We start from the raw sequence: 13,389 nt of genomic DNA, 5'->3' as shown, positions 1-13,389 counted from the left end.
TGGAAGATCCTGTGCAGACCAGGCTCAGATGAAGAGAACCCAAACACACCCTAATTTTAGCAAACTAAGGTTCTGAGCTTCAGCTCCAACATGAGCCTCAGGCCCTTCCTCCTGACTTCCTGGCATGCTGACCCTAAGGCATGGGAGATCCTGCTCCTGTCACCCACAAAGCTTGGGCAGAACAGATGGGAAACTGTGTGTGCTTACTTCTCCCTCCTACACATGCAAAATTCTCAACCCATCATTTATCGTATTACATTTTCATTTTAAAGTAAATATCTGTTTTCAATTAGTACTTACCGTGAGGGGCATGCATCACTGAGAACGCTTATTTCCCTTCCTTTCATTATTAGATTAGGAGTCGCTCAAGTTTAACTACATTTAACAGCAGCAGCGACATAACTGTTCTGAAGACACTAATCCACCTCCCACCTCCACCCCTCAAAAGGCTCCAGTCCAGCTAAGGTATACAAGGCAAACTCAGCACCACCTCTCCAAATCAAGGTGCTGGCACACAGGCTCTCCTTAAAGCTGCTGCAACCCTGGTGAACCTCTGAGAGCCTACCTGTCACTTCCCCACACCCTCTGCCTCCATGGTTCTGATGAAATCACATTGCTTCACCCACCTATCATAAAATCTGAACCCCTTGCAATTTCAGGTGACCCTTCATCCCCATAGACTTCCCTAAGGTTACATGAGGTGAATAAAACCCAGAGCAGCAGAGATGTGCCCAAAACTACACAAAAGACAGGGGTGCGTGTGCGGAAATCAACTCCTGCAGAGCCCAGACTGGGGCTCTACCTATACTTTCCTTCCCCTCTCCAGCAGAGGGCAGGTAAGTATGTTACATGGCTAGCCAATCATTTTCCAAATCCCCCAGATGTGCTCTGGCTTCCCCATCTTCCTTCCAACCAGGAAAGCCGCCCTTCCCAGAGAGATCGTTCCCCAGCATGTTCAGGCAGCACCTGCTCAGCCCTCTGCTAGAGCAGTCATAAGCATAGTAGTACTATTATACTTTGCTCGTTATGCCTCATTTTTATTACATGGCCTCATTAAGTTAAGAAGCCTCCGTAATTTAACTGCATCTCTTGGTCTCCGTATGGGGGCTCCAGCTGCATTTGTCATCAATCATTTTATTAAAAACATAGGACAAAAATTACTATTATACCCATTACTGCCCATCAATCTACTCAATTGCCTCTTAGGTCCTTTCCTTACCTGCTCAAGGCACCAGGGCCAGACAAATACCACCGGCACCTTTTTAATCTCTCCACATTTTCTAGAAATTATGAGTGGATTTTAAGGGTGTCTTCAGAAAAAAGGCAACACATACAGGCACACAATGTTGTCACAGCGTACAAGAAAATGGGGGATAAAAGCATGCTAGCAAACCAAGGGGATAAAACTGTGTCATGAATAAAACCTAATCATATTGAACCTACTGCACAATGTTTTATAGACATACAGATCAGCTTAACACTCTCAGACTTAAATATATTGTGACAAAATGGCATCCTCATGGCAAGATGAAATCTGCATCCCATTTCCAGACCCCAGAAAAGAATGACCAGTGGCTGCCAGGCAGAGTTTCTATGACAGCTTCGCAGCTCCACTTCATCCACTAGAGGACAGTGGTGCTCACAGTCTTCTGCACACAGAAAACCCTTCTGGAGCTCAATGTTAAGACTGAGGGAGAAAAACCAACAACATCATCACACCAAAACATGGTATTTCAGCAGGTCCATTTCAAAGCTGCCAGTCCAGAATTCCTTGGATGTTCCCTGTTCTACAAGAAGTTTCAAAATGTCAACTTTTCCTTCCTAATTTTTAAGGAGATATTTCCACTGGGACAGCAGTTTTGATCCACTGAAGTCAACTTTTTACAGGTTATGAGCACAATATAGATTTCTGTGCATGCTTGGGAGAAAGCCAAACCATACAGAAAAATCTGCTGGCCGCAGAAAAATCAGTATGCTGGATGAAGAGTTTGCTGCAATCACCACTGTAAAGATATCAAGGGATATCCAACCATTTGGCAAATACCCACGGCCTTTCTCTTTCTTGAGAGAAGGAATGCATTTCACTTTTTCCCTTCCTTCACCTCCAACCTCCACCCGCTCCCAGGAAAGAGTCTTCTTTGTCTCATTAGCACTTCCCTCTTCTGGCTTGCTTCCATCACAGAAGGAAGAGAAACCCAGGCATGTTTCAGAGATCAAGAATAGTACACAAGAAGCAGAACAGAGATGTTGAGCAAGTGTAGCAGACGCCACCTTGATGCGGTCAGCACCTCTGAGAGGGGAAAGGAAGGGGAGGTGTCAGCTCTTTAAAGAAAAGACAACTTTAGGAGGAGCTTTGCATCTGAAATATGGAGATCCAAATGCCCTGCCAGTCCTCTTTCTAGCCCATAGATTCAACCAAAGGGGCTTTAAAGACTTCAAAGGACACCATGTTTCCCAGTTCATCACAAGCATCTATCTTAAATCAACATCATCATTTTAAGCATGACCGGGGAAGAATTTTCAGAAGCTTTCTGGTATAGTATAGACATTCACATAAGAGGCAAATATCCCCCAGACCTGCAACATTATGCAAGATCCTGACTCCCATGCAGCCCAACAACACTGTTGCTGCTATCATCACAGATCTGTCAGACGACAACGTTTTCACTGTTCTATGCCTGACAGAAAAAGGCACTTCTGAGCTCCCATAGAGCTTCCCCCTCTGACACAGAGTCCCTACAGCTGCAACTCAAGTGAAGGGGAACTTGCATTTTTCAAGGGGCATCAACAACAGAGGTAGCCAGCATCTCTTAGAAAAGAGAGAGGGGAACCCCCTCCCCACCCCCACACACCCTCCTTCACTTACTGCCAGGAGCAAACACACCCCAGATGCCTGGGAAAGACCAGTGACATGGGACAATATCCACCCCAACAGCTGAACTATGAATGCAAAGACCACATACTAATCAAAAAAAGCTCAGTAAGTCTTCTACCTCTCCAAAGTGAGAGCAGACCACCTATCCAGTTTGCGGTGCTGGATCAGGACAGCTCGAGGCACCCTTAGCCACCTGCAGAAGGAGTCGGACAGCAGCAGTTACCCAACCTGCTCTTGGAACTGGCTTTAGGCACATAAAGGGTAAGGGACAGCAGGGCTGAAGATGTTTTCCTTGGTCTCAAAGTGGGATGCATATGGGCAAGAGATATCCCACGCTGCAGTCTCCCAAGTACAGAAAGAATAAGCCTATCTTGAGGTTACTGGGCAATTTCCATTAAGAGTGTGAATAAGGAAATTGCAAGAAAGCTACTGTCTACCAATAAATCAGGCTTCAGCTCAAACATAAGGAGTTAATTTACACCCACTCAAAGCTTTGATATCAAACCTTTTCAGTCTCTGGACTGAACAAGGAATAAGCATAGACAGTGTCAGACTTCCAGATCAGGAGGACAAAACACTGCAAACAGCTGTGCCTAATTTTAGCATCTGGTTTGTTCTGTTTCTTTGGCATGGGGGGAAGAGGGGGGCCGGCCTAGTCACTCCCTGCTTATTAAAGACACAGCCAGAAGCAGAACAGAGAAGTGTTAAATCACACTCTGGGATTAGCTCATGAAAAGAGTAAAATAAGAGCACAGCAAGGTACCACTGACCAGTGACGACAATCCATTCCTTGGAGCTGCTGAAGGTTACTACGCTCCCTTCCAGCGCACACAGGCTGTTTATCACCTCCTTCCACCACACCACAAGACTTGACACATTCATCACCAGTTACCAAGGAGCAGTGTGCCAGGAACAGCACCATGCTCCCCCCGCCCCCTCACCCCTTCTGCTTTCTGAGCAAAGTCTGCTGATAGCATGTGCACTACTCCTATGTGCTCCCTGTCAGGGTCACCTCAAGGTCTGTCCCATTTCACAGAAGGAGACAGGAGATATGTCCAACTGTGCAACTGGGTGACCAGTGCTCCTCAGGAAAGAGGCAGGAACTTTAGATCTCCCTCAACCCTTCTCTCTATCCCACCCCTCCCCTCACTGCAGCACAGGAGGGGAGAATGGAGTTGGTGCTTAACCCCAAGCTACAGGCCTGGTGCTTTCAACCTTCCCTGCAGAGCTGGAGCCCAACAAGTTTCATTGCACCTTTCCAAAGGAACCTAGCACTGGCAGGTTTGAGCAGACTGCTTTGCTCCATGCAAGCGCTGCTGCTGCCACCACCAGGCTGAACTGAAAAAGTGAGGATGAAACTGCATTAGCTCTGCCAGGTGACCTGGTCTGACACTCAAAATACTTGGGTATTCCTTCCCCTGCATACCCCAGCACTCCCTTCTAGTAGTCTGAATTAAGACACCTCACATGTCTGCCAGCTGGGCATTGTAAGTGCCCAGCCTAACAAGGTAAGAGCTGCAGTTAGACTCCACTGTATGAACTAGCTGCAAAGTCTAACTGCTCACAGGGGCTGCTAGGACACAACTGAGATGCTCTGCTCAAGTCACCTGGCACAGCAACAGCCAGTCATTAAAATATACACTCTGCAGGGTAACAAGTCCACACGGACTAGAGAAAGAGACAGGCATTAGAGAAGCTGATAAGGCTCATCTGACTGCTAACAATTTTGTCTACAGCTATTTTTGTGCTGCTGGGAACAAGTGGCTGTAGTAAGCTACCTGCCAGATGGGGTAAAGAAGCAGTGTTGCATCTCTGAGAACAGAGACGTATCCAGCTCAATCCTCCATCTTGCTCCCTTGCTTGCACAGGGGGTGAAGCTTGCTATGCACAGATCAAGACACAGTATCAGTGACATCTGTGGTGACTGGTGAAGATGCAAAGCGATGGGTGGTAAAGAGTAGATGTTTCCAGCTTGAGGAAGGAATTTAAGCCTCTGCTGACGATTAAGCAACATCTCAATTTGCTCGCTGGGTTTGGAACCCTTTTAAGAGGCCAGGCCCCCTTGTACAACAACTATGCCTGCTTGGCAAAGAAAACTTCACTCATGCAGCTTAAAGTACATCAGCAAAAGGTTACAACTTCATCTATCTTCAAGTGCATAAGCCTTGCCAGCATGGACTAACCTCACTCTGTGATGGCCTGCACCTCAGCAGCTTCGGGAAATCTTGAGCTGGAGGCCAGCTTGGGGCTTGCTTCTCAAATTGCAATACATTCTTCACCACCAGTCAGGCAAAGGCCAAGCCTCACTCCTTCGCCTCACTTTCATATGACTACCAATTTCAACAAAGCAACTCCCAGGTTGCACTGGAAAAGGCAGAAGCAGATCCCATGTGAGTGCTGGTGACCCAGGCATATCTGCAGAAGGATGCTCATCCTGAGCCAACAACTCCACCTCCTCAAGCTGACGCTGGATGAATCACGTTTTCAGCTTTAGGTCATGAGCCAGTCCTACAGAAAGGCTCGAGTCCTGAAGGGGAGCTGCACACAAGGTCTGCTCTCTCAGCTATACGCCAAGACCAATCTGTTAGCCTGGAGAGAAGATATTTCATGCATCCCTTTGTACTCCACATGGCCAGCTACCCCAGTTGGAAGCTGGCTCTGCACCCCAAGATACCATATCCCCTTGCGAGCCAGATACCTCCAGCCCACTTTCTCCATGGAGACTCATGTAATTCCTCCTGTTGTCACTACCACACTGGCCATTATGCAAGTTCAGCTGTCTTAACTTGTTATTGAGCATACAAGTGGGACTGACATTTATTTAATCCTCATAGTAATGTTGACTGTGTACTTACTGAAACACCTCATGCTTATGGAAGACATTTGTTTCCAAGCAGCTTATGCTAAATTGCACTGATATAAAGGAAACACTTATTCAATATTGACATTTACTGACTGGCAGCGTACAGCTTGAATACTCATTTATGCTACTGGAGGAAGGGGGGAAGGAAAAAAGTCTGAGAAGGATCCAGGCCCCTCATTTTCGATCTTTTAATGAGTGAGGCAGTATGAAGCTAATGAGTGAATATCCACCCAGAATGCAAGGTGGGACTCTGAACTCCACAGGCTTCTCCTTGACTCTCACTCACTCCCTGCTCAGAGAGGAAAAGCAACATTGGACCCCAGCACAGAATTTTGATCCTTCACCCAAGAGAAGGTCTGAGAAAGTTCATTCCTTCCACTATCAGTGGATATTTCATCTATAATTATCAAGGCTCCTCTAGCCTGCAGCACGTGTACTGCTAGGCAGCGGTCTTGCCAAAAACAGTTACTGAAGGATTTTTTTAATATTTCCTCTCCCATACAAAGATAGGGATGTTCACCAAAAAGGCTGAAAACCTAAGATTTCTTTAGGTGCTGTAGCATCCAATCAGACCGTGGGCACAGCTCTATTAATCTCAGTCAAGGCATATATGACATGGGTTTGCCACATGCTATATTGGGAATGGCTACACTAGACCTAAGGACTTGAGTTCACCAGCACCTAGAGGTTCCTATCCACCATCCAACCACACACGCAAGCCTGAGCGGTGACTCCACCAAACAAAGTAATTGAAAACAAACAGAAGTGTTTATTATCCTAGTTGAAAGTCTGAAGTACTTGCATTAATGGTTAAGGAACAGCAGTTAACGCTGAGCCCTCAAAAAACAATTATATTCTGTTCCACAGCAAAAGTCCAAAACGCTACGGACCAAAAGCTTGCTATAGCTTTCTTCGCAAGCGGGGGCGTTGAACGAACACATTGAGACAAAAATCTTATCCTGAAGTTAGCATCTGAATTTAAGATGCAAACGTTCCACCTCCTCCTTACAGCATGTGACATTTAGAGAGGAAGGAAGCCCCAAGCCCACTGCTAAAAGGTATACTAAAAATCACATTCATATTTTAAGCTGTTTAATACAACTCAGTAAAAGGAAGAGCCATGTAAAAGCCAAGTGACCTATACGCTCTGCAGACAGCTCCTTCTGCTCTGCTTGGGAGGCTGCTATTATCACCGAGGAAAGGCAACCAAGAGGAAAGAAGAAGCCCTGTCCGTTTCCTGGCTTGCTTGGAATTAATACTCTAGTCCATGGATTCATACCCCCCTGCAAAAGCTGGGACTACGACACTACGACAAGCCCCAAACACAGAACAGATTACCTTAAAGACTTCCAGTTACACCAGCTGCCTTAAGTCTCAGAAAACAAATAAGAGACTGATTTACAACCAATTTGTTTCACTACCTACTGATTTATAAGATAAGCTTGTACACAGTCACTAGCTCTCTGTGGCCAGAGGCTCCCAAAGCCCAAGGAGGGGCTTATGTTGCTCCTGACACAGAAGCTGACTTAGGGCCTTCAACAATTTTTGCATCAGTTGTCACAAATTTGCTGGTGGTCTTTAGAAAAACTTGCTAAACCCTACTGGAAACACCCTGGAAGTGATACAAAGCCAGTATTGTCTAGAAGAATTTTCATGAAGTCCCCCCATCCAGCACTGGAACTCCAACATTTCAACAGTAGCACGCTGAGAAGCTGAATGCTAGGAGCACAGCACAAATTCACAAAACCAATCATTAAATCAGAGGTTTGAAGTGAACCACACTCTCCATCACAGTCTGCTTGTAGGAAGAGAAAGTAGTTTATTCAAAGACCTTGATCCTCAGCCAATTCACAACCTGAGGGGCACATCAGCCTCTCCCCTTTATTTATGGCTACAAAAGAAAGAAGAACATTGAGCTTTTTTTATTCTAACATATGCAGTCCAACTACAGAGAGGCTGGCAGCTAGTGACACACAGTGCTGGTAACCTGTCAGGAACTTCTATGTACATTTCTACTCTGACTGGTGTCCCTTCAAAACAACAGGAAAGCACAAAAGTAAATCGACATCTGCCCGAGTTATGCTGTGCAAGGCATACTGCACACAAACTGCCCAAAGACCTCCACATAACCTTGGGCCAGGGAGGCTGGTTACAGATGCAGCATTAGCATCAGGGCAGGTGCTCTTCCTCAGTTTTCTCCACCCTGGCAAAGCAAGGAAATCTGAATGCAACCACAGCACCACTCTTGCTCTTTTCAAAGAACCCAAACACTGCAAAAAAGCCAGCTTGAGAAAAGTCTGCAGTGAGATTTGCTAGGGACCAGAGGAGGTACAGACAGAAAAAACAGGAAAGCATGTAGAAATCTAAATTGCATCAAACCAGACTGAACAACATGTCAGAAGAGGCAGTCCTGTGTGGTTCCCTCAGGACAGCACAAGCTGGATAACACCAGCTCTAATTTGAGGCTTATTTCAGTCCGCCTCTCATGCGCGCTACCTGTGAACTCCTGCGGCACTGACGAAGCTGCACACTTCCATCAGCAACACCTCCCAGGTCTGTACAAATCACTCTTGCCCATTACTGTCTTCCTCAATCAGTTTTAATTGTTACTTCCTGTGCTGCTAGCTACTACAAAAAACAAAAACAAAGCAAAAAAACCACCACACACACAACACCCTGTTCCTTGGTTTAGCTCTTAAAGCCCATCAGCGCTTGCTTGCTTTTCAGCACCCTGTGCATTCCTTGCACTTTCCAAACAGTACCTGAGAGAGCGGGGATTCATCTGCTGAGTTTTGGAAACATGCTAACACTCTCTTCTTGTGAGGCTACCCAGCTCTCCACAGGACAGGAGGAATTAACTTTAAAGAGGAATCACAACTGCAGATTTCTGAGCTTCACATTAGCAGGCACTACTCTGGATCACTCTCGCTGAATGCGGCAATCAGCAAATCCTCCTTGCACCCAGTGGTTTGCAGACAAAAGTCGCTAGCCCTTTTATATACACCTTGCATCACTCTGAAGGGTTGCATTTTGTTCATCACCACCCACTAACCTTTTCTGTGATGCTAAAATCCTCAGCAGACTCTTCCAGCCCTAGGAGGTGGTGGGTGGAACTGGCCTGGTTTCCTCTCATCAGTGCAATTTCACCCTTCTCACCTGGGGTCTGATGACAAGCCACTACTGCTAATAATGGACTCTAACAAAAGATCCTGGTTTAACTGTAAAGAATTTAGTTCCAGGGAGGAACCCAGTGAACTGTGAAGGAAAAAGAAAAAACCCACACATATACACTCCACAACACTCAAGAACTTAGTAGTCAAATGCATGTTTGCTTTCCCTTAGAACAATGGGGAGAGATTCCTAGACAGAGCTCTTCCCATTCAAGGGAAATTTCTGATCTTGCCAAGTTCACCTAGATTATTACAGTGCAGGGCAGTACAAGGAGGATGTGGTTGCAGGTACACCATCACTGGTACTCCTTCCCACCACTCCGGGTCTCAGACTGTGGGCATTTTCCCCCAGCTGCTTCCAGCCTCACCCAGTTTGGAGGACAGAGAAGGGAGGGGGAAGCTATTCACAAGACAGGAACAGAAGCAGCTAGTTTCATGGCAGCATCAATTTCTTCCCACCAAGGGATAGCACACATCTAGTCTCAGCAGGAGGTAAACCATGCTGTGACTTTACTGTCTTCCACCAGAAACAGTGGTGGTCTTGACAGGTTTCAGGATCGCAGGGGTGGGGGGGGGGGGGAGGGGCACAAGTAGAAGAGCAAGGAATACCAGACAAAAAACTGCCCTATACAGAAAACACTGACCTATCAACCTTCAGAAACAGAAAACTATGGGCTGTTTTGGACCATTTGCAAGGGAGTAAAAAAGCAGAAAGTCAGGGGAAAACAATTTGTTCTTCCTGGATTACCTCCAGAGAGGCAAAATGCAATCCCTCCCAAGCACAGAAATAAGCTGCAGAAGAGATCCTCCTTCTAGACAATTTTGCAATATGTCTTTATAAGGACAGGCCAGGGAACAGGTGGGATAGAAATGTGACTGGTGACTAGTTGGTGGACATTCACATGCTGTACTCTGATCTGGCTTTGAAGAACACATTTGAAAATTATTCAGCTTTGGGGCTTTGGAAGGATCTGCGAGGAAAGCAGAAATGTGTTAGTGAGGCTCCCCTCCTGAAAATTTTACATCTCACAGATCAAATCCTACAAGGGTCAGGAAAAGGGAGATCAAATCCCCGAGTTCCCCCATCCCACAAGGGGCTCGGTACCCAGGTGCAGCACAACATCTGATAGGGAGCAACGAGCACTTCCCTCCTGTAAGCTCAGCTAGGAGCCCAAGTTTCAGTCTGTACCGTTCGCAGAAACGGCAGGAACCCAGCATGCCACAAGGAGGCACAGGGCCCACGAAGTACAAACCCAAGGGCATAAGCTGAAAGATCTGGTGAGGAAGAATGCCCTTTCTGTGAGGCTTTATCCGTAAGGGAGTTTTTAACCTAGGGTCCAGACCCTGGATTCCCAAGCAAGGTTTTCTGCAGAGGTGAAATTCCCCTGAGCCAAGCGCATAGAAAGGATAAGTCATGCCTGCCTTATTATGACAAACTAGTCCCTTCAAACCAGTTTTCTGCTGCAGGAAAGCAAATGCAGCCCTGCTCCTCGCCCGCAAAACAGAGCCACCGAAACTCCTGGCAGGCAGGGCCAAGTGATTTTAATGGCACTACTCCTGCTAGTGAGTTTTGGCCCACTGGCTTCTATCAGAATGAGGCATGACTGCCCTCTGGATGCACAAGTAACAACCCACCCGCACAGCACACGGGTTGTTAGGAGCACCTGTGCCCAAGGAGAGCAAATGCCACAGCATCTGGGCATGTCTGAACAACCACAGCAGCTGCTCCAAGGGCACAAATGCAACACATCCCGGAAGATAAGTTTCAGTTCCTACACCCAGGCCATTCCTTCCCCAAATCACCACGAGGTTTAAGGAACCCTTTGCATGAAATCCTATTAGGAATCCTTTGCATGATTTCACCCCAAAGGGAAAAACTACACAGCAACTGACAGCCCCTTTGTCACATACTGCAAGCAGCAACTCCATAGAAATGCATTCAGTTCTCCTACTGGAGGAAGCAGTCTAAAATGCTCTGCAAGACACTATCTCTCCACCACATAACCCGGCATGAATAAGCAAGGTACCAGATGCACACTCCTCACGATACATACAGGGGAGACAAACCAACTCAGCTCAGGCTACACACAGCAGAACCAAGGAGCCAAGGCAGCTTTCAAACACAAACAGCCTATTAAAAAGTGCATTAGCCCTTATTAAAAATAAGGGCCACAAAAGGGAGGAGGCAAAAATTACAAAAAAATCCCCACTGGATCTGAGACAAACTTCTTGAGCTTCACTGGCAAATTGTCATTTGACCTGCAGGGAGTTGAGAAATTCAGGGGAGCAGAGACACTAAAGGCCAGGATAAGCTTCCAAATTGCTTATACCCCTGGACCTGCTGCTGCCCTGCTGTACCAGGGAGAGTTCAGATTTGTTCAGGCAGAAATCTACATGGAAGACACAGTGGGTTTCTTTTGTGCAGAAGCAAAGACGAGTGCAAACACAGCTTTCTCCCTGAAGGAATATTAGTACAAGCAGAGAGAGGGAAAGAGAAATGGGGAAGGGAGGGCAGAGTAGGAACCCAACACCACATCTGAGTCCACCGCTCAGGAAAAAAAGCGTTAAGGACAGCCAGAAGTAAGCAGCCAGCTCTAAACAAGGCATCTCTGCTCGGAGAAGAGAGGGAAGATAGGGCATGGGGGTGGGGGGGATGCTTAGCAATAACGCCTGGCTGAGCAAAAAAACAGCTGCCCACTGAGAAGCACCACTCTCTCCAAAAGTTTTTATCCTTCATTTAATCAACAGATGGATGAGCTGCGTGGGTTGTGGTTTTTTGGTTTTTTTTTTTTTTTAAGCAACTGCAAACCCTACCCTCATAAAAGCAACCTTGGCTTTGGGACCATCACGGTGTGACACAGATGGTATTTGACACTGGCATTGCAGATACCAGAAGCTCGAGTCTGGCTGTAACTCCGCATCCTCCACAGGTGACAGACACTCCCGGGAACCGGCATGCAGGAGCATATCAAACCAAGCCACCCCAAACCGCCCCTCCTTCCAAAAAAAAAAAAAAAAAAAAGGAAGGAAAAACAAACAAATAGAAAACCCTCCTGTTTTCCGGGGGGCAGGCACGCAGGCAGCAAAGTTGCGGGGTGAATTCCTCCCGGTTCCCCATCCCCTTGCCTGGCTGCCGGGGAGCCGGGATGGGGCTGTAACCCCCCCCCCCCCCCAATCCTTTACCCTCGGCTGGCTCCTCCTGCGCCGGGAGCAAAGCGCTGCCCGGCCGGGCTCTGCCCCCGCCGGCTGCGCGCAGGCAGCGGGCTCTCTCGGCGGGCTGCAGCCAGCCTCTGCCGCCAGCCCGAGCCGGAGAGGCTTCTATCATCCCCTGCCCCTCGCCCCCCCCCCCCAAAAACCAAACCAACAAACATTAACTACCGTCGCCTCCTTAGTAGCGGCGATCTGACTAAAGGAGTCGAGGTTGGCGGGGGGGGGGGGGGGGGAAGAAAGGTGCTGAGCAGAGCCGTGTTTACACACAAACACGGTCTAATTAACGGAGCTGGAGCGGAAAGAACTCATTTGCATACTAAAGATTTCTTTTTTTTTTTTTTTTTAAGGCAAGCAGCCTCGCCACAGCCGGGGCACCCGCACCAACTCCGCCACCCCCCCCCCCCACCCCGAGCCCCACTTGGAAACTAAGTGCGGCGCCGGTCCTACCGTGGCTGAGGAGGAAGCAGCCGAGGAGGAGGAGGAGGAGGTCTGCCTGGAAAGCTCTCATTCCTCAGGGTGGGCGCGGGCCGGAGTGAGGCGGGGGGGAAGCAGCAGCAGCAGCGGCGGCGCCCCGCTTGCCCCGCTGCCACGGCCGCCGCCGCGGGGAGCTCACGCCGCGGCCGCCCGCCGGCTCCGCTCGCCCGGCTCCATCACCGCCGCCGCCCCCCCGAGCTCCTCCCACGGCAGGCGCTGCCTTGACTGGCGGAGCGAGCCTCGCCGGCGCAGCCCGGCTTTTTGAGGCGGGCGGAGGGAGGGCGGAAAGTGATTATGGAAGGTGGTTTGGGGGGGGGGGGGGGGGAGTAACGGTCGCGCACCGGCGGCGGGAGGGGAGGTGGCGCGCGCGCGCAGCGACCGTTAGGGTGGGGGGAGGGGCAGCGGCACCCTCACACCCGCCGCCTCACGCCGGCAAACGCCCCGACGGCGACGTCCCTCCTCCTCTTCCCCCCCCCCCACCCCCCGCCGCCTTTAAAATATATAAATACAATTTATTTCAACTCACCAGCCTCCGGGCGGCTCGCGGAGTGCGAAGGCGGCAGAAGAAAAACTAAAAAAAAAAAAAAAAAAAACCCCAAAACCCGAAATTAAGTGTTTCCCCCCCCCCCCACACACGCACTTTCTTCATGAGGCGAGCAGCCCCCCGGGGGGGGAGGGGCGTTTCCCGCCCCGCGAGGGGGCGGGGGGAGGGGTGGGGGCGCCCACGCGGCTCCCCCGCGCGTGGGGGCGCTGCCAGGCCCGGGGGGGGGAGGTACTTCTTTAACGGGGGGTCACTT

At 48.8% G+C, this 13,389-nt stretch overlaps 1 protein-coding gene across 7 annotated transcripts in view; it reads right to left on the bottom strand.

Annotated features, from left to right (window-relative positions):
• KIRREL3 (kirre like nephrin family adhesion molecule 3) overlaps window positions 1-13,136 on the bottom strand; it is a 385,983-nt gene extending 372,847 nt beyond the window's left edge. For 5 of the 7 annotated variants that reach the window (XM_068916743.1, XM_068916744.1, XM_068916749.1 and 2 more), the window contains exon 1: window positions 12,566-12,706. In XM_068916743.1, coding sequence (XP_068772844.1) covers window positions 12,566-12,626 — 61 coding nt within the window. In that variant the 5' untranslated portion in view covers window positions 12,627-12,706. Of the gene's footprint in view, window positions 1-3,645; window positions 3,664-12,565; window positions 12,707-13,118 lie in introns of those variants that run through there. The other 2 variants (XM_068916750.1, XM_068916751.1) reach the window with 2 other exon arrangements.
• Window positions 13,137-13,389: the final 253 nt, after the last annotated feature.

Source organism: Struthio camelus, chromosome 22, assembly GCF_040807025.1.
Source record: "Struthio camelus isolate bStrCam1 chromosome 22, bStrCam1.hap1, whole genome shotgun sequence".
Classification (NCBI taxonomy): Eukaryota; Metazoa; Chordata; class Aves; order Struthioniformes; family Struthionidae; genus Struthio; species Struthio camelus.
The sequence above is the reverse complement of the archived record's forward strand: the minus strand, read 5'-3'. Positions and strand labels throughout refer to the sequence as shown.